The sequence below is a fragment of the Phocoena sinus genome, chromosome 5, assembly GCF_008692025.1.
Source record: "Phocoena sinus isolate mPhoSin1 chromosome 5, mPhoSin1.pri, whole genome shotgun sequence".
In the NCBI taxonomy this organism is placed as follows: Eukaryota; Metazoa; Chordata; class Mammalia; order Artiodactyla; family Phocoenidae; genus Phocoena; species Phocoena sinus.
In genome coordinates, this window is record NC_045767.1 from 2,276,964 (window position 1) to 2,298,076 (window position 21,113).

The window sequence follows — 21,113 nt, forward strand, 5'->3', positions numbered from 1 at the left end:
GTCCTCCGCTGGGCTGCCGGGTAGCTGGGGGGTGATGAGGCTTGGGGGAGTTCGGGGGGTCTGGTGGGGGGGCTACCTGAGCCAAGGAGCGGCGGAGGGAGGGAGTGGGAGAGGGCAGGTTCAGGGAAGAGCAATTTTTCAAATGGAGTCAGGGCTACCGTTGCCCTCCTGTGGGTCCCTCCAACTTCCATGTGTGATGGTACTGGCCCGTTGAGCTGTTTTGTCCCCCAGGGTGGCTGGCCCTGGGAGGGCGGGGCCGTCACTGGTCACCTGATTGTAGTTGTCTACCCGGTGCTGCTGTAGAGGCCACTGGACAGTCATTGAATGAATGAATGAGTGAATGAATGAATGGGCGAGCAGGGAGGTCATGGGTGGTGAAGGTGGACCTGCCCAGGGTGAGCGTTGAGGTTTGGACTGGGACCCTGGGCGGCAGCCGGGGAAGATCCCGGGCTGGAGCAGGACGGGCTGTGGAGGTGCAGCCGGCAGGTGTGAGCAGGGTCTGCTGCAGGTGCTGGCAGCCCAGCCAGCCTCTCCCCTGCCCGTCTCCTGCCCCTGTCTCTGCCGCCATCACGCTGCCATCTCCCACCTGGATGTCCGGCTGCCTGCCTTCTGCTGAGCTCCTCCTTTCCTTAGTTGAGACCTTTCTTAAATTCCTTCCTGTGTAGAAAGGGTTCTTATTGTGATGGGAGTTTAAAAGTTACTTCCTGATGCACCTACCTCAGTATCTTCGTTATGCCCATCACACTGGAGAGTGGTGCAAAGTGGCAGCAGAGGGCCCCTGGTCAGCCAGCGATCAGGCCCCACGTGTGCTCGGGAGACGGTTTTTAGGGACACAGGTGCCTGGTTACAACATAGGTGTCTTTTGTGTCCCCTCAGGCTGCAGGGTCTGTGCCCCTCAGTGCCTGTGTGAGCCTAGCTTGTGTGAAACGATGCTGCCTTCTGCTTGTTGGAGGTCTTACGCCTCTGAAAAAAAAATTTTTTAATTTAAAAAATTAATTGTTTTATCGAAGTATAGTTGATTTACAACGTTGTGTTTTACGCTTTTATTTATTTCTTTTAGATGAGAGAGATCTCACGCATTTGTTTCTCTTAACTGGTTATCATTTGGATTTTTCGTGATATAAACTTTACAAAGGATTAGAATCACTCAGAAAGATGTAATATAGTAATATTTTTGCACCAGTAAAATGGACCTTTGTAATTTAAAATAGTATCTTTTCTGCTAAATCTAGACTTTCTTCTCCACACTTTGAGAAAAGGAGAAGTGCTGGTGAGGGGGCTGCTTGGTTGAGGCCTGGCGTAGGCAGGGGCACCGGGGACAGAGATAAAATATTCAAGCCGCCCTGCAGGTATCCTGTTCCCACAGGTCCTTCTGTTCCGAACGCTTCGGGCGCTCGCAGGGGTCTGTGGGTCTCCCTTCCTTGGGGGCAGCCCTCTCCTTCCTCCGCAGCTGAGCTGTACTCGGCCCGTCCCCTAGAGAGAGCTCAGTGCTGTTAAAAGGAACACCCCGTGATGTGTTCTCTTGAAAGAAGATGGAGCTAGATGAGTTTTATTTTTAATTAAAATTCTTTTTTCCTTTTTGCATATTTTTAAAAAATTCGTCTGTGCCAGGTCTTAGTTGCGGCATGTGGGATCCTTAGTTGTGGCATGTGAACTCTTAGTTGCAGCATGTGGGATCTAGTTCCCTGACCAGGGATTGAACCTGGGCCCCCTGCATTGGGAATGCGGAGTCTTAGCCACTGGACCACCAGGGAAGCCCCTGGAACTAGATGAGTTTAAAGCTAGTGTTTTAAGCTTTCTTTGCGTGGTAAGTACGACATCGGCAGAGCTGTGTGTCTTCAAGCTCACATTATGTTCGGAATTCCATTTCCTTTTAATGTTATTAGACTGTGAGTAATAATTCAGTATACATTTTCCTGATGTGTTTAAATGTTCTTAAGGTTGCCAGTCTTTCATTTCCCCTCTTTCTTATTTTTTCTCCTCTTTCCATATTACTTGTATTTGTCGTATTTCCTAATTCTAAGTAAGTTCTTGTCTCCATCGCTAGTCGATGGGTGGCTGCCTCGTGATGACCTAACTCTTGCTGAGGCTGACTTGGGAGCAGGAAGGGACGTGCCCCCGGAGGCCAGAACCCAGGCATCTGCTCCGTGTCCCTGCAGCCTGGCCTCTTGGTTTCTCTGGGCTTAAAGTGTTAAAACCCTAAGAATTGACATTTTGAAAAAAACCCACGCAAAACTCTCTGCATAATAACAAAATGCTGAGCTGGAACATTTTATGTGTGGCGCTCTTCTGTTCAGTCTATCAAATTATTCAACAACCACGCATCCTGATAATTGTAGGGGCTGCTCACCTGCTTCCTAAACTTAGATTAACGTGCAAATTTGGGAGATGAAGCTCCCAAGGAATTGAGATAGACTGTTCAAGAACCAGGTGGATAATTTTTGTTAGCAGAAATACTTCAGGGGAGGCCAGTTTCTACACAGGCATTTGCTCGTGTGCTAATAGTAAAAAGTGTGGTTAAGAGCCCAAACTGGACCTGGTCGGCCTGAGTTTGAATCCTTACTCTTCGGACGTGGTTGTGGGCGAGATGCCTGAGCCTCGGTTTCTTCATTTGTCAAACGGGACTCTGTTATATTTAGCTTGCGAGACTGATTGATTAGGTGGTCATCCGAAAGTAGTCATTTTCACTAGCCAGTTTTTCCCGTTCCTGGTCAGTTTGCCTCCGATTTATGCAGCATGATTTCCTTAATCACCTCATCACAGATTAGATTTGAGGGAAAAATACTTAATCATGCATTGTTGCTTAGAAATTGATATAGCGCTGTATTGTGTATATTTACAGCAGGAATGGTGACAAATCAAGTGATAACATTCATGTTTTGGATCCGCGGTGCATGAGTTATCGCTGCCAGGTAACAGGTCAGCCCCTGGAACGACAGTGTTTTCTGTCTCCCCGTTCCTGTGGTCAGGAACCCGGGTGTGGCTCAGCGGGGTCCTCAGTTCCAGGTCTCACACAAGGTTGTGGTCAGGGTGCAGTGGGTGAGGAGCCACTCCTAAGCTCACTGTCGTAGCAGTTGGTGGCCTCAGAAGATCCACTTCCAAGGTCACAGTGTGACTGTGGGCAGGCCGCACGACCTTGCTGGCTGGTGGCCAGAGACGTTGTTCTTTGCCATGTGGGCTGCTTCTCAGGGCAGCTCACAGCCTGGCCGCTGACCTCCCTCAGAGCGAGGCGGGCAGGGAGGCAGTCTTTGGGTAGCCTGTCTTGGCAGCTACATCTCATCCCTTTTGCCATATTCAGTTTATTTGAAGCGAGGCACCAGGTGGAGCCTGCACTCGGGGAAGGGGGCTGCCAGGGGTGGGACTGCTTGGGGGCAGGATCGTTGGGGCCATCTCAGAGGCTGCCTGTCTGTGTCCAGCCCACGGCCCCAGTGGTTCACGTCCCTCGCACGTACAAAACACACTGCCCCCAAGATCCCTCCACGATGGCATCAGCTCAGAGTCCAGAAGGCCGTCATCCGGACGGGCTCCAGGTGTGGGTGAGGGTCCCCGGCTGTAGTTGCTTGAGTGCAGCTCCGGGGGTGCCCTTCGTCTCCGTCTGTAGACCGGAACTGAAGACCAGCTATCAGCCCCTCCCCAGAACAGTGGTGCCGCGTTGGGACAGGCATAGGGTAACCACTGTAGACGCTCCTCAAAAGGGAGGGGAAAGGGAAGGCGTCAAGGAGTCACAGGCGCGCAGCAGCTCTGTAATCCAGCCTGGAAAATGTTGGAAATCGCTTCACTGGGTCTGAAGATTTGGGGGGTGGCTTTCGCTCTGCCTTCTGCGCACCTTGTTCTTCTCCTTCCCTTTTCGGGAAGGCAGCGCGCGTCTGCAGTTGAGCCATTCTCTCAGCCTCCTTCCCGCCAGCAGGCTTTCTGGGATCCAGTGGCCAGTTTTCATTTTGTACTGCCTGTGACTCTTTCAGCTCAAGCTGACAGTGTTTTCACGGAAACCGTTTTCTTGAAAACTTTGTGGGCCTCCTGTGAGTCTCATTGGTGTTCACGCCATCAGACAAGAGCCATCCCTCAGATCTCTCTGGGATAAGCCCTTCTCTGCCTTGGGCCCCTGCAGGGTGAGGGACGGTGCCTGTGGGCATCCTAGAGGCCCAGATGTTCAATGAGAAGGTCTCTTTATGGGGCGCTGTCCGTCCCTTCCGCCTGTCCTCACACGCAGCAGCCTTCACGCGGCATCACATGCACTAGGACTCTGCCCTGAACAGAAGGGGAAGGGGAGGTGAGGCGTTGGCGTTCGGGGACATTCGGGTTCTTGTGGGTGGGTTGCTCGGAAGAGAGTCAGGTGGCAGGAGGTGACAGTGATGACGAGTTCAGAGCAGGTGTGGAGAGGAGAGGAGGTGGATGCAGGCGAGCTTGCCCAGGGGGACAGCTCAGCCATGCAGGAGGAGTGCAAGTGGGGTGAAGACAGGGCCGCTCTGGAGGTCATCCTCATGGCAGGTCCGTGTCTCCCCTCTCCTGTGTCTCGTAGATTCGGTTAGGCTAATTGGATTTTAATTTGGGGGCTTTCTGTATGCATTGCTTGTGAACATGTGACACCGTATACTCAACAAGTTCCTGGCCCTGTGGTCTGAAAACTCCTGACCGTTGTTTCCCTCCTTAAGTAGAAATGTGTCAGTCCGCTCTGGCACGTGAACCTCAGGACCATCCCTCAGGGTATAGGTCGTGTACTTGGAAGAGGCAGGTGACCCGAGTGGAGAGCGACCTGTGGTGCTGGCCGCCTTGACCCAGCCCACCGTGGCTCCCTGCTTCTCTTGGGTTGGATGTTTGCAGGGACTTGGGTGCCTGGAATCTCTGCGTGTCTCACCTGATGGGCGGTTCGGCTGCCAGCTGTCCTTGGAGGTGTTGGGCTGGATTCAGGGGTTCAGGGCTGATGAGCTTTGGGAATAGGGAATGAGGGTGGGATTCTAGCTTCATTCTAGGGAAGCAATGTGCCAGAGTGGATTTTCGCGTTTTCTGATGTCTGGCTCCCTCGGATCCCTTTCCCTCTTCTGAGCTGGTGCTGATCCAGACCTCTGTTGATGGATGTGGTGATGGGGCGAGCCTCACCTTCTGCCCTGGACTTGCAGTTGGACGTGCTTTCGTGCGACCAGGGCAGGGGTTCTTGCTGAGGTCTCACCCCCTTGCTGATCCCCATCCCAGCTCCGGCAGAGTCTCCTGAGACCCCACAGCAGTGGTGGAGGCCTGCCGCAGGGCACAGGTCTCCTCTGTTTTGTCCCCACGCTGGGGCAGGATTGATGTGGGTCTGGAGAGAGAAGGCAGCCTTCATTTTTGCACAGCTGGGAATTAGGTGTTCCTGATGACGGTGGCCTGTGTAGAAAAACCCATTGCCCTCTTCAGTTAACTCTTTTTTTTCTCCTTACAAAAGTCATATCTATTCTTTTTAGAAAGTTTAGACATTGTGGACTAAAGTAATTAAATTCTAACACTTAGAGACAGCGAGGCCATGTCCCAGACAGTTATCGGCTCAGCAGGTGCTCACTGAGCCTTATTCCCGCTCCAGCGGGCACAGGATGTGAGCGCGGAGACCTCCCGCTGCACCTGCACCCCCCCCCCCCCCCGCACACCTGAACCTGCACCTGCACAGCTGCACATGCTCACCACGTGTCATCTGGGCTAGTGGGGTCTGGGGGGGGGACGTTCCAAAGGGGAGGGTGCAGGCGAGGCTGATGTAGGGGTGAGGGGCTCGAGCCCTCGGGGAACTGCCTGGGGTCCTACGTTGTCCACCGGGCCCTGTGACTCCTCAGACCGTGGAAGAGTTAGGGTGAGCCTGGCTTCTGCCTGCCCCCCAGGAAGGGTGCTCTGTGGTCTCCATTGTACAGGAGCAAGGTCATCATCTGACCAGTGTCACACGAGTGATATGGCTGGGCCCCCAGCCTCCAGCTCCGCAGTCCAAGGGCCCTGACTGGAATGGTCTGCTGTGCTCTGTCTCAGCTATTTTGCACAGGCAGAAGGTAGGCCCCCCAGTGTGGACTCCCCAGGACGGGCTGCCCCCAGGATGGGCTCCCCCAAGATGGGCTCCCCCAGGGTGGACCCCCTAGGATGGGCTCCCTCAGGATGGGCTCTCCTAGGATGGGCCTCCCCAGGATGGGCTTCCCCAAGGTGGGCTCCCCAGGTTGGCTCCCCCCAGGATGGCTCCCCCCAGTATGGCTCCCCCAGGATGGTCCCCCAGGGTAGGTCCCCCTAGGATGGCCTCCCCAGAATGGCCCCCCAGCATGGGCCTCCCTAAGATGGGCTCCCCAGTATGGCCCCCCCACCCAGGATGGGCCCCTGGAGGATGGGCCCCCCCAGGACGGCCCCTCCAGGACAGGCTCCCCCCGGACGAGCCCCATTGTCTCTGTTCCTCTTCCCAGAACAGCACTGCCTGCACAGCAAAGGCTCCCTACGTGTTTGTGGGGCGGACATGGACAGACGGCTATCAGTAGAGCTATTTTAGTGCCTCTGGTGTTCCGGAGAGGGGTGTGAAATTCTGCACGCAGAAGACACTGCCCGACCAGAGGTCCTCTTATAAAGAGCCCTCCCTTCTTTTTTCAGAGGCCAAGAAGTCCTTTCGGGGGAGTGTGGCACGTGCTTCTGGCCTGGTGTATCCGGACTCCGGCCACCGACCAGCAGGCGGTGGAGGGTGGGTCCGGAGCACCGCCCGCAGCGCACCTGTCTGTCTGTCTGGTTGTCAAATTCAGTCTGTGCCTCTGCTGCCGTGTGCGTGGAGGCCAGGGCCCAGCCCTCCTGGGGCCACCCCGACTGGGTGGGAGGCTGTGTCATGGGTGAATAAAAAGAACCCCCCGAGTCAGGCAGATGGGGACTCTGCTTCCGGCTGAGGGGTGTCCGGTCCCTCTTGACGGCTGGCGCAGGGGTGGACTCGCAGTGCCTTGTCTCAGCGCCTCCCTTGCGTGTGCGTGGCCATCACACTCAAATGGCCGGACTGGACGTGCTGCTGTTTCTGGCTACCCTCACCTTTTAGAGCTGCCACAGGCTGAAGATCTGGCCGGGGGTACGTTAATAGTACAGCTCACTCACGTAAGTGCCTGGTGAGCATGGCTGGTGTACCCGCACCTGAACACCCAGCCTTGGCCTCCACCTGCCTGTTGCCTATTCAGCAAGTGTGCGGCAGCCGTAGCACCTTGAGGGCTGGGCTCTGCTGTCCTCAGACACCTGCTGGCAGGTTCTCTTCCTTCATACGAGACCTTTCTCTCTGAAGGTTTGGTGGGACTTCTTCACTTACCCTGCTTAGCACTTGGTGGGCCCTTTGAATTGAAAGGTTCTTGTCTTTCTGTAGCTCTGGGAAGTGTTCCATTAATTTTTGGACCAACAAGGCAGAGAGGTGTTATTGGGCAAACACTGACCACCACAAATGAATTTAGTCTATCTATCCACCCACCGTTCGTCCATCCCCCAATCCCCATCTGTCCATCCCTCCATCCATCTATATATTCATTATCCCCATCCCACACCCACTCATCCATCCCCCATCCATCCATCCATCACCCCATCCACCCATCCATCTATTTATTCACCCATCCCCCATCCATCCTTCCATTCATCCCCCATCCATCCTCCCATCCCCCATCCATCTCCCCATTCCCCATCTGTCCATCCGTCTACCCATCCACCCATCCACCCGTCACTGGCGCTGTGTCCACTGGCGCTGTGGTAACCAGTTTCTTGTGCAGAAACAGCCTGGTTGCAAACCATTCCTTGAGATTCGGCATAACTTGTGGCTTGAGACTTGGCAACGAAACCGCAGTGCTTTTCTCTGTTTTGGGGACCTGAGCACGGTGGCCTGTGTCCCCTGAGTTGTGGGGGGTGGGACTGGGGGGAATCTTACCTTTGTTTAAGCTGCTATTGGATCCCTCTGCTATTTCTTCCAGTTTCTTTCTCTCCTTTCCCACTTATTTTTTTTTTTTAAAGTCAAATGAGGTCAACTATCCCACCAAATGCTAAAATCTGGCTTCAATTTCAGCTGCCTCCAAAGTTCTCCAAAGAGAATTTTGTGTTTTCCACATAAGCTACAATTTAAGTCATCCAACCCCAAATATACCCTACTCGTTTGGGAAAACCCTTTCTGGCTGCCCTGTGGGTGATGCAGTGACAGATGAACAGGGAAGCTTTTCACTGAATTTATCCACTGCTTTCCTTCCCCCGATAGCCCCTGGATCCATCCTCCTGGTCTCTTAGCTTTCCTGTGGTACTCCATCTCCTGGTCCTTCTGTGGAAACTGCCCCGGACTGTCCTCCAGCCCTGGGTTATTGTGGATTTTTTCAGACTCTGTTGCCATGGTTGTTTCCTGTTTGTGATAACCTTTGCTTAAGGCTGCATCTTTTTGTTTTGCTTTATTTTGTTTTTTGCAGGGCAGATATTTTATTTATTTAATTGAAGTATAGTTGATGTACAATATTATATGTTACTGGTGTATAATATTATATGTTACAGGAGTACAGTATAGTGAGTCACAATTTTTAAACGTTATACTCCATTTATAGTTATTATAAAATATTGGCTGTGTTCCCTGTGTTGTACAGTATATCCTTGTAGTTTATTTTATACATAATAGTTTGTACCTCTTAATCCCCTACCCCTATATTGCCCATCCCCACTTCCCTCTCCTCACTAGTAACCACTATTTTGTTCTCTGTATCTGAGTCTGTTTCTTTTTTGTTATATTCACTAGTTTGTTGTATTTTTTAGATTCCACATATAAGTGATACTTATTGTAATATAAATGATATTCTGCATGTAAGTGATAAGTATTTGTCTTTCTCTATCTGACTTATTTCACTTAGCATAATACCCTCCAAGTCCATCCATGTTGTTGCAAATGGCAAAATTTCATTCTTTTTTATGGCTGAGTAGTATTCCAATGTGTGTATATACCACATCTTCCTTATCTATTCATCTATTGACGGACACTTAGGTTGCTTCCATATCTTGGCAATTGTAAATGATGCTGCTACGAACATTGGGGTGCATGTATCTTTTCGAATTAGAGTTTTTGTTTTTTGGGGGGTATATACCCAGGAGTGAGATTGCGGGATCATATGGTAGTTCTATTTTTAGTTTTTTGAGCAACCTCCATACTGTTTTCCATGGTGACTGCACGAATTTACATTCCTATCAACAGTGTACAAGGGTTCCCTTTTCTCCACATCTTCACCAACATTTGTGTTTTTTTTTAATTTTTAAATTTTTGGCTGTGTTGGGTCTTCATTGCTGTGCATGGGCTTTTCTAGTTGCGGTGAGCGGGGGCTACTCTTCGTTGCAGTGGCGGGCTTCTCATTGTGTGGCTTCTCTTGTTGCAGAGCATGGGCTCTAGGCACGCGGGCTTCAGCAGTTGTGGCATGCAGGCTCAGTAGTTGTGGCTTGCGGGCTCTAGAGCACAGACTCAGTAGTTGTGGTGCACGCGCTTAGTTGCTCCATGGCATGTGGGATCTTCCTGAGCCAGGGATCGAACCCATGTCCCCTGCATTGGCAGGCGGATTCTTAACCACTGTGCCACCAGGGAAGCCCCCAACATTTGTTATTTGTGTTCTTTTTTATGATAGACATTCTTTTTCTAGAATTAAATTTTTTTTTTATTGGAGTATAGTTGCTTTTATAATAGCCATTCTGACAGGTGTGAGGTGACATCTCATTGTGATTTTGATTTGCATTTCCCTGATGATTAGCAATATTGAACATCTTTTCATGTGCCTGTTGGCCACCTGCACGTCTTCTTTGGAAAAATGTCTATTCAGGTCTTCTGCTTATTTTTTTTTTTCTGCTTATTTTTTTAATCAGCTTTTTTTATGTTGAGTGTATGAGCTGTAACCCCTGATTGGTCATATCATTTGCAGATATTTTCTCCCATTCAGTAGGTTATCTTTTCATTTTATTGATGGTTTGCTTTGCTGTGCAGAAGTCTTTAAGTTTAATTAGGTCCCATTTGTTTATTTTTGCTTTTATTTCCTTTGCTTTAGGAGACAGATCCAAAAAATATTGCTATGATTTATGTCAAAGAGTGTTCTGCTGTGTTTTCATATAGGAGTTTTATAGTTTCTGGTCTTACATTTAGATCTTTAATCCTTTTTGAGTTTATTTTTTTATGTGGTGTTAGAGAATGTTCTAATTTCATTCTTTTACATGTAGCTGTCCAGTTTTCCCAACACCACTTATTGAAGAGATTGTGTTTTCTCCATCGTATTGGGTTGGCCAAAAAGTTAGTTTGGATTTTTCCATAACATCTTACGGAAAAATCCAAATGAACTTTTTGGCCAACCCAATATATTCTTGCCTCCTTTGTCATAGATTAATTGACCATAAGTGTGTAGGTTTATTTCTGGGCTTTCTATTCTGTTCCATTGATCTATGTGTCTATTTTTGTGACAGTACCATACTGTTTTGATTAATGTAGTTTTGTAGTGTAGTCTGAAGTCAGGGAGTGGGATTCCTCCAGCTCTATTCTTCTTTCTCAAGATTATTTTGGCTATTCGGGGTCTTTGTGTTTCAATACAAAATTTAAAATTGTTTTATTTCTGTGAAAAATACCTTTGGCATTTTATTAAGGATTGCTTTGAATCTGTATATTGCTTTGTGTAGTATGGACATTTTAACAATATTAATTCTTCCAATCTATGAATATGGTATATCTTTCTATCTGTTTGTATTGTCTTCAGTTTCTTTCATTGGTGTTTTATAATTTTCTGAGTACAGGTCTTTTACCTCCTTAGGTAGGTTTATTCCTAGGTTTTTTATTCCTTTTGATGCAGTGGTAAATGGGAGTATGTTTCCTTAGTTTCTCTTTCTGATAGTGCATTGTTTGTGTATAGAAATGCAACAGGTTTCTATATATTAATTTTGTATCCTGCAACTTTACTGAATTCATTGATGAGCTCTTGTAGTTTTCTGGTGGTGTCTTTAGGATTTTCTGTGTATAGTATCATATCACCTGCAAACAGTGACAGTTTTACTTCTTCCTTTCCGATTTGGATTCCTTTTATTTCCTTTTTTTTTTCTCTGACTGCTGTGTCTGGGACTTCTAAAACTATGTTGAATAAAAGTGGCGAGAGTGGACATCCTTGTCTTGTTCCTGATCTTAGAGGAAATGCTTTCAGTGCTTTCAGGAGTCAACTGAGGGGTTTTACTTCTTTTAGGGCTAGAGAGGCTTGGGTGTTTTCAGACCCAGGCGGGCGGTGTCAGCCCCCCGAGGTGGTGGGGATGGCGTCGAGGGCCTGGGGGAGAAGCTGGCCTGACGGAGGGGGAGGGTGTGCACTGCAGAAGGAGGGCCTGCGGGGTGTCTTTCTTCTCTGGAAAGGAGGGGACAGGCCACGAGCTGAGGGCAGGGAGGTGAAGGCCGGGTGGGTTTGGTTGGTCGTGAGTGACCAGAGGAGAGTTGCGGGGTTGACGGGAGTGCTGAGAGCCCCGGGGCTGGGAACGTGGCTTTGGACAGGGGCCCGGGCGCCCTATGTCGTGGCGGCCCCGCAGCACATGCTGTGAAGAAAGCCCAGGCCATTCCTGCGGGGGAGGGGGTCCCCGGATGGGGGCAGAGGACATGAGTCGGGGGACAGGAGCGTCCCTCGGCTGATGCCTGGCGGGCGGGGTGGAGGGAGCAGAGGTGGGCGGGAGAAGCAGGACGGCTGAGGGGGCTGGTGTGACGGGGGGCTCCGGGGCACAGGGGCAGCGTGTGGCCGGAGAGGAGCAGGCTGGACAGGGGTGACCGCGAGAGCGGCCGCTGAAGTGAGGAGGAGGGGGGACGGAGAAGGCGGGGGGTGGGCCGTCCAGGTGGGTGGAAGGTGTTGGGGACAGGGGGACGGTGCGGCGGGGTGGGACGGACGGCCTGGAGGGGGAAGTGGGGATGACCAAGGCACTGCCTGGTGCCTAGAAGGGTGGGTGGGCTTAGGCGGATGTTGGGGCTGAGGAAGAGGAGAAGGGTGCTTCCAGCAAAGGTGTGTTTGGGTGTCGACATGCAGAGAGAGGTGATGGGCGGCTGAGAGCTCAGGAAATGGGTTTGGCGCTCAGGAGAGAGTTCGGGGGTCAGGCCTTGGGGTCACCCATGTGGGGGCTTTGAGTTCAGAGAGGAAGTGGGTCCTCAGGGAGAGGGGACAGGGACAGTGGAGCTGACAGTGCTGCCCCATGCGCGGAGCGCAGCAGCTGGGCTGCCTCCCTGGAGGGTCCCTTGGGAACCGCTCACCAGGCCGCGTGGCCCGAGCAGCAGCTGTGCAGACGCCCTCGGGAAGCTGCTGCCGTCGGAGCCTCCAGGTCCTGGTCCCTTGCGGAGAGGTCTTCACAGGAAGGGACCGTTCCCTCCTGAGGCAGCCCCGTGTCTGGCCCAGTCCCACACACAGTGGGCGCCCGGTGACACCGATGAACAGGTGAAGGGTCTCCCTGACGTCGGTGGGGGGCGTCAGGTGGCAGGCAGTGGAAAAGGGGCCCTTTCAGGAGGAAAGCTTGGCGAGGGCGTTGGTTGTTGGTGGCAGTAAGGGGCCTGGAAGTGGCCCTGCTGAGCGGAGTCCACCCGCGCATCCTCCCGGGTGGTTTGGGCACTGCTGCAGGCGGAGTGGCCGCCTCGGGAGGGCTTCGCAGGGGTCGGGAACGGGCGCTGGAATGGACCGGGGGGATGAGGTGGCCGGAACACAGGGACCACCAGCGTGCATCCTGACGTGTGTCTGCCGGGGGTGTGCTGGGTCCTCCGTGCGCGTGTGTGTCCCTGAGGGTTGTCAGGGGAGGTGGTGTGTGGCGGGTGCTGGCGCTGTGGGCACTGCTGGGGTGGTGGTTGTAGGTAGCTGCTGGGACACAGTGGCTTTGGGGATGGGTTTGAGGAGCAGGGGTCTGCTGCTGGGCGCGTCCCACCACCGCTCCGCTTCCTCTCTGAGCCCCTCTGCATGGGGAGAGAGGAAGCCCAGAACAGCCAGGTTCAAGTCCACCTCTGACACTGATTAGCTGTGCAGCTGAAGACAAGTTACTTCACTTCTCTGTGCCTCCGTTTCCTCATCTGCAAAATGAGAATAATAATCGTACCTACATCATAGCGACGTTTCACTCATATGAGTTATTAAGTGTAAAGCCCCCAGAGCGGCGTGGTGCACGCCGTGGACCGTGCAGCTTCCCCACTGCTGCCGTTCCGGGGCTGTCTTGCCCTTATTCCTGGACTTCCCGCTTCTCCTCCGTGCGCTGGGTGCTTTCTGCCTCCTGGTCCTCAGTTTCTCTCCCTCCCGCTCGTTTCTGCGCCCTGTTGTGGTTGTTCTTTGTTGCTTTGGTCTTTTGACCCCGTGCTCAGCTCGGCCTGTTGCCCCGTGAACATCTGTCGCCTTTGCGGCACAGCCATGAGACCCGCAGCGCTGTCCCCACAGATCGCCCATCTCATGGGCAGAGGTGGAGGCTGAACTGCGGCTGTGCCAGTCGCCCCCTCCTGGGATGGCTTTCCCGGCCCATCTGCCGCAGACTCCTGGGCACCCGAGCATAGGGCCGGGGCTGGCACTCGCCCTGCTCCGGAGTGATGGCTGTTCGCCTCCTCTTGCCCCTCCCTCTCTGGGGACGGCGGGCTGCTGGGCAGGGCTGGGACCCTCTCTGTAGCTTTTTGGTCTGGGGCGCTGCCTGGCCCAGGTAGGCATTCACTCGGTGCCTGTGAGTGGAGAAATTCATCAGGACAGGACTCATTTTGTGCCAGATCTAAACCGTGGAAAGGGGTAGGCACCTGGTGTTTATTTCTAGATCTCGTTGGTTTGAAGGATGAGTGGCTGATGGTGGTAGCGGGGTGTGCAGAGAGGGGAGGCCCTGGTGTCCTAGCTGACTGAGCCATTGGGAGGTGGCCCTTGGAAGAAGCACTTCTTTCCGACCTGGTTACCTTTTCTGCGAAACAAGGAGGCTGGCTGATGAGATGATGTCTTCGTCCGCTCCGCTGCTGTAGCAGAATTCCCTACACCGAGGGGCTTAAACCCCAGGCATTTATTTCTCCTAGTTCTGGGGCTGGAAGTCCGAAATCAAGGCGCTGGCAGATCCGGAGTCTGGTGAGACCCACTTCCTGGTTTCTCACATGGTGAAGAGCAGAGCGCAGGGGCTCCCGTGTCTCCTCTGGAGCCATAAGGACACTAGTCCCATCGTGGGGGCTCCACCCTCATGACCTCATCCAACCTGATCGCTGTCAAAGGCCCCGCCTCCAGATCATCCCACTGGGTTAGCATCTCCACGTATGAATTTGGGGACACAAACATTCAGCCCGTAGCAGACGGTCTCAAGTCGGGGTGTTGCAAGTGCTGTCACCCACGTGTGGATCACCTGGGCCGTGCGCAGTGGGTCGGGGCTGGCCTCTGCTCAGAGCTCGGAAGCCGGGGCCTCTGAGTGCAGGAGCGAGAGCGGGAGCCCGGGTGGCAGACGTGCTGGGTGAGGTTGGAAACTAGCGCCCAGGGGTTTCTTCTGAATTTCACTGTTCCACCAGTTTTACTATTAACTGGTACAGTTTAAGGAAAAATTAACCTGTAGGTTGGATTACAAAATGTGATTATTAGGTATCAAGATATTACTAGTATGAATTAGAAACTATTTTTAATCGATAGAAGAACATGACAGTAAGAGTCTAATAGAAATGTTTGGGTAAACCACCTACAAGACTGTCATTGAATATTGTGTCACACAGTATTGTGACTCCACGGTGGTCGGATGAATCATGGAGTAATTCTGCATATAAAACTGGGAAATTATTTTTTTTCATACAGGCAACATCTGTTACTGTTTGGAAGAGAAAGCCGGGGGTTTTCTGTTCCTGGAGGAACCAGGAGGGCCTCGCTAACCCTGTCCCAGTGAGTTCACGGTGACAGCCTACACTGCCGGGAGCCAGACGCTGTTGTGAGCATTTTTCAGGTGGGATGTGTCACGCGTGCACTGCATCCCCTCTCCCCACCAATAGGGCGATTCCCCTTTTGCGAGTTTTCCAGTGGTTGCTGAAACAAGTGACCACAAACTCAGTGGCTTGAAACAACTCAGATTTACGCCCTTACAGTCTGGGGCCAGGAGTCCAGAATCAGTGCCGGGTGCAGGCAAGGCTGGTTCCTCCTGGAGGCCCCCGGGGAGGCCCCTTCCCCCCCTTCCAGGCCCGTTGCTCTGCTCTCTGACTCCTCCCTCCCACCGCCCTCCCATCTCCCTCTGCCAGGACCCTGTGATCACGGCCCCCCTCCCCGCCCCCGGCGAATCCAGGGTGACCTCCCATCTCGGGACCCTTCACTCCATCACATCTGTAAGGTCCCCTCGGCCACATGAGGTGACAGGTTCCAGGGATCTGGATGTGGCGCCTCTGGGGTGTTGTGTAGCCCACACCCCTTTAGAAGATCCAATGAGAAGACCCTAAAGCATAGTTCATGGCAGACTTTAATATACACATTTTTAATGGTGAATATTAAATAAATTCCAGTCCTAATATTTAAATGATTAATTTAGTATCACTTAGATATTGAATAACATGGCAGTTTATAAATAAATTGTCTTTCCACTCTTACTGTCATGAAATAATTCTACTCAAGCATGCGACCTGCATGTCAGTGTTTTGTCACTTGCAGCTGCTGCTGGAGTCATCGAATAGTATACTTGCCATTTTGTCCAGTTCTTTCACTTTTTGGTGTGTATACATCAGTTACTCTGAGTTACGCTTCTGTTACTGGAAACTTTATCCCAAGACGTGAGAGTTTCTCCTGACAACTTTAAAACAATTATTTAAAAAACATATACTCTTTAAAAAACATGTTCTCTTATGTTTTGGATCTTCACAATACAATCATTCACTGTATTGCTTTTCAAAGTGATCTCTAAAGGGTTTTGTGGGGAGAGGAGTCCTCCCAGCGGGCCTGGCTGCTGCCCTCTGCGAGGCCTGTGTGCGGGGCTGGCCCTGGGCTGGCGTCCGGGAGCTGGGGTGTTGGGATGGGGGGCTCCCTGGGCCTCCCCTGCTATGTCTGTGCTGACACCCTTCCCCCCTCCCCGGGGCTGGAGTTCGGTGTGTGCCCGGCAGAGGGGCCCGCGGAGCCTGCGGGCCCGCAATGAGAGCCCTGGTTCTGAGTCTCTGACGAGCTTCCCTGGGGACAGCGTGTCGCTCGGGGGTGGAGTGTGGCCCGCGTGACTCCACGGGACGGGGTTCTGGAAGCTAGTGCCTGTTTCCTCTGGACCTCGCCCCCAGGCCCTCTCCCTTCAGTGGTTCTGCTTCACAGCTTTTCACTGTGATGGATCAGAGCCTTGAGTATACGTGAGCCCTGCGTGTCCTCCTGTTGGAAACCCAGCGGTGGTCTTGGGGATCCCGACATGGGTTTTTTTTCAGTGACAACCACTACTTTCTATTGTGAAGTCATCCCCCTGGAACAGTTAAGTTTAAATTCCTTTGCTCTTTTTGGTTGTTTCCTCTGTGCTGTCAGGCAGCCTCTATAGTATCAGGTTGGCCAAAAAGTTCCTTTGGGTTTTTCTGTAACATCTTATGGGAAAACCCAAACGAACTTTTTTGGCCAACCCTATATTTCAGACTAATGTGTTTTCTCCACGCGGTGCTTTGTTCAAAATAAATTACTTGAGCGAGGGTGGTGGATATGAGGGAAAACAAGCTGACAACCCTTCCTGGGGGAGAACTTTGCGTGGAGGGAGCTTGTGATCAAAGACGGGGCTGGACTAGGGGTCACGCAGCTGCCTTTCCACCCTCGGCTCTGCCCCTGGCTCAGTGCATGGCAGGGAGCTCCGGGGAGCTGGGCACTGGTTCTTGGACCACACCCTTGAGTGATTAGGGTCCAAGGGCTCTCCTCTTTCCATCCAGACAGGGAGGAAGCAGATTCTGCGGGAGTCCTGTGTTCCTCAAACCCGGGGTGGGATTAGCCTTGGCGAGATCCGAGTTGGGGAGGACAGCAGCCCTGGGAAAGGCCTTCTGCTCTGGAAGATTTCTTCGGCTGACTTTAAGATTTGCACAGAGGTAGTGTGTCTCCTTCACGTTGACATTTGTGTGGCAACGAGAGACTCTTCCTGTGATGGTTTTTTTTTTTTTTTTTTTTTTGCGGTACGCGGGCCTCTCACTGTTGTGGCCTCTCCCGTTGCGGAGCACAGGCTCCGGACGCGCAGGCTCAGCTGCCATGGCTCACGGGCCTAGCCGCTCCGTGGCATATGGGATCTTCCCGGAGCAGGGCATGAACCCGTGTCCCCTGCATCGACAGGCGGACTCTCAACCACTGCGCCACCAGGGAAGCCCCCCTGTGATGGTTTTGTTGTGAGTTATCTTTTTATGTTTGGGTAGTAGCAGTAAGCAGTATAAATATGAGATCTTTAACAACGAGCTCTTTATTCTTCTTCCTTAGGGCATTATTTCAAGGAGAACTATGGTAGCTTCCAGCATTCCCTGAACCACGGATCCGCCGGCGTAGTGAGCTATGCTCCTGGTCTCGGAAGCACTTTGAGATGTACAGAGCGGGGGACCTGGGGGAGCGGCCGCTGCTCGGGACGGCGCCCCCCCGGATGCGGAGCGTGGAGGTGGCCAGAGGAAGGGCGGGGTACGGATTTGCGCTTTCCGGGCAGGCGCCCTGTGTGCTCAGCTGTGTCATGAGAGGCAGCCCTGCGGATTTTGTGGGCCTCCGTGCTGGCGACCAGATACTTGCTGTCAACGAGATCAACGTGAAGACAGCATCCCATGAGGACGTGGTGAAGTTAATTGGGAAATGTTCTGGTGTCCTGCACATGGTGATTGGTGAGGGCATCGGCCACCTGGAGTCCTGCTCCAGTGATGAAGAGGTTGGATTTTATGAAGGAAAAGGCTGGCTGAAGCCCAAGCTCGACTCGAAGGCATTAGGTATAAACAGAGCAGAGAGGGTCGTTGAGGAAATGCAGTCCGGAGGGATTCTCAGCATGATCTTTGAAAAGCCCGGTCTTCGGGCAAGCAGTTCAGAGCCCTTGAAGCTGAAACAAAGATCCCTTTCAGAATCAGCCACTGGGCGATTTGACCTTGGCCATGAAAGTGTAAATAATCCAAATACCAGCCTGCTATCTAAGGAGGAGATACCGGGAGTTGTGAATGATGACTCTGTTTTCAGCGTTGGGCTGGAGACTCACGAAGACTTTGGGGTGGACGCGAGCATTTTGAACGTGGCCATGGTCGTGGGCTACCTGGGCTCCATCGAGCTGCCGTCCACCAGCTGCAGCCTGGAATCGGACAGCGTGCAGGCCATCCGGGGCTGCCTGCGGCGCCTGCGGGCCGAGCAGAAGATCCACTCGCTGGTGACCATGCAAATCATGCACGACTGCGTGCAGCTCTGCACGGACAAGGCGGCTGTCGTGGCCCGATACCCGGCCGAGAGGCTGGCATTCAGCGCCGTGTGCCCAGACGACAGGAGGTTTTTCGGGCTGGTGACCATGCAGGCGGCCGACGACGGGAGCCTGGCGCAGGAGGAGGAGGGCGCTTTGCGGACGTCCTGCCACGTGTTCATGGTGGACCCGGACCTGTTCAGTCACAAGATCCACCAGGGCATCGCCCGGCGCTTCGGGTTTGAGTGCACAGCCGACCCTGACACCAACGGCTGCCTGGAGTTCCCTGCGTCCTCGCTTCCAGTCCTGCAGTTCATCTCCGTGCTGTACCGGGACATGGGCGAACTGATTGAGGGCGTGCGGGCCCGGGCCTTTGCGGACGGAGACGCAGACGCTCACCAGAACACCAGCACCAGCAGCAACAGCGACAGCGGCATCGGGAACTTCACCCACGAGGACAGAAGCAGCCGGGTGCTCGTGCTGGACCTGGGCGCCAGCTCGAGCAGGCACGGCCCCAGCGGCAGCGCCTGGGAGGGTGTGGTCGGGCGGGGCTCCCAGCCCCGGGGCGGCCCCTGGAACGGGGCCTTCGGCCACGACCCCGAGGGGGCCCCGTTTGAGGCCGCTCCGCAGGCCGACAGGTGCCGGGACCTCGGTAAGCACCTGGGGCCCACTCCTCACGTGGAAGGCCCCCCGGCATCCTTGCGGTGCTCGGTTCCTCCTTCCAAGAGGGGCGCTGCGGGCCCCGGTGGTGGCTTTGGCCAGCGGTGGCTCCCGGTCCACGTCCTGCAGGAGTGGCAGTGCGGGCACACCAGTGACCAGGAGTCTTACACGGACTCCACCGACGGCTGGTCCAGCATCAACTGTGGCACACTGCCCCCTCCCATGAGCAAGATTCCCGCTGACCGCTACCGGCTGGAGGGCAGCCCCGCGCAGCCCGTGCCCAGCACCCAGAAAAGGGACTGGGCCAGGAAGGCTCTCGGGATGCAGAACATTTTTGGCCCCCATCGAAATGTTAGAAAGACTAAGGAAGACAAAAAGGTAAGCCTGTTAGGGGAGGGTCAGGAAAGGTGAGCGTGCTCTCATAACTCGGTCAGTTACTGATGTGCGACGGCACCTTCATTGCCCAGCTCCCAGTCCTGCCTTCCTCTGGCTGCCCTGGCGGCCTGTGTCGGCTTCAGGGCACGTCTGCCTGGATTTGCCCTGGCTCTGGGTGGGGCGGGGCGGGACGTCAGGTGGGACAGGTGGTGGTGGAAGAGATGGTGACCCCCTGGCCAGGGGGAGGCCCTCCTCCCCGCTGCCCACCCTTTCCTGCTGCCGTGGGTGCTGGAGGGGCCTGTTCCGGCAGCCCCTTTGAAGCCCACTTCGTCTCTGGCCCCAGTGGCTGAGGCCTCAGGCCCTTTTGAAGTGAGAAAATTCTGAAGCACAGAGACTGGTCGCTTCAGGACGGGGAGCTTCACCTTGGTGTTTCCTTCATTGAGAAAGTCCTGCTACGAGAAAAACGCCAGCTGAAGTTGGCAGTGGCTCGTGGCTTGAGCATCAAACAGCTGGGGGCGGGGCCAGGAGCTTGGTTCGGAGTCGGGGGAGGGACTCAGCACAGCAGGAGGGCTGGCCCTGGCAGGCTGGGGCGGTGCTGGCATCTGTGCTGGCGGGGCAGGCTGAGACGCAGCCGCAGTGAGAGGAGGGCTGGCCCTCAGCTCGGCTGGCTTGGAAGGAACCGTTCTCAGAGGACCTTTGTGATTTAAAACACCTTTTCTGCGTTTGCTCACATTTTTGTTCCCAGCAGCTGAAAATCCCACAGGAAAACCCTCCAAAGACTGGAGGAGCGCTGTGGCCTGGGCTGTGGAGTTTGTTGAACGTTTTGTTCAGGATCCGTCCCCTTCCCAAGTCTTACTATTTTTCATCGTAGAACACCTCAGAGAAAACTTAAAGACGAAGGAAAGGACAGGTCTCCCATAGTTTTAGCTCCCCTAAACGACCATGTAACACTGTGATGTATCTAAGCATAGATTTGTGCTTTTGTGTAAAACACAGTTGTAGTCATGCAGGTTTTGACTGAATTCCTACAGTGGCCGGGCTAGCGGGACTTCTGCCCTTGTGCGCACCTTCCCTCCCGTTCCCTCGGTGGAACTGCATGGGCTGGGGTCTCCTTTCACCTGCGGTGTGGGCAGTGTGGGCGGCGTGGGCGGCAGCTTCGGCCTGGGCTTCCCTGGTTGGGGGAGGGCTTAGGGAGGGAAGGCCCTGGAAGGTGGCTAAAATGTTATCAGAAATTGGGGAATTCACCACCTCTTTGAACAGAACCCACAAATGGGTTTTCTCCATTGCCACTGTGCCTGTGAGTTGTTACACCGGCAGGAATAAATGGTGTTTGTCTGGCAGACTGCGGTGCACCCTCATGCCCGTTCACTTGGTGGCAAGCCTTAGACGCCCCACAAGGGCCTCTGACCTCAGGAGGCCCAGAGACAGGGTGCCGCGCTCCCTGCTCTCCAGGCGAGGTGACCGGTCCTTGAGGGCTGAGTGACTTGTCTAAGGCTCAGCAGTCAGGACGAAGCAGGCTCATGAGTCAAACCTTGGGCTTCGTCGTCTCTCTTGTCTTAAAGACTATTTTTAAGAGCAGTTTTAGGTTTATAACGAAATTGAGAGGAAGGCACAGAGAGTTCTCTCTACCCTCAAAGGCGTGCAGCCTTGCCACCATCAGCATCCCTCACCAGAGGGTACCTTTGTCACAGTCAGTAACCCCGGAGTCCATAGTTTATGTTAGGGTCGCTGTCGCTGGTGCGCATTCTGTGGGCTTGAGCAGATTATAGTGACGTGTATTCACCATTGTAGAATCAGACAGGGTG

General features: G+C 53.5%; 1 protein-coding gene across 4 annotated transcripts in view; it reads left to right on the forward strand.

Annotated features, from left to right (window-relative positions):
* Positions 1–21,113, forward strand: part of RGS12 (regulator of G protein signaling 12) — a 142,496-nt gene that overhangs the window by 25,734 nt on the left and 95,649 nt on the right. For 2 of the 4 annotated variants that reach the window (XM_032632483.1, XM_032632486.1), the window contains exons 3-4: positions 14,733–14,877; positions 17,334–19,311. In XM_032632483.1, coding sequence (XP_032488374.1) covers positions 17,434–19,311 — 1,878 coding nt within the window. In that variant the 5' untranslated portion in view covers positions 14,733–14,877; positions 17,334–17,433. Of the gene's footprint in view, positions 1–13,991; positions 14,028–14,056; positions 14,194–14,732; positions 14,878–17,333; positions 19,312–21,113 lie in introns of those variants that run through there. The other 2 variants (XM_032632485.1, XM_032632484.1) reach the window with 2 other exon arrangements.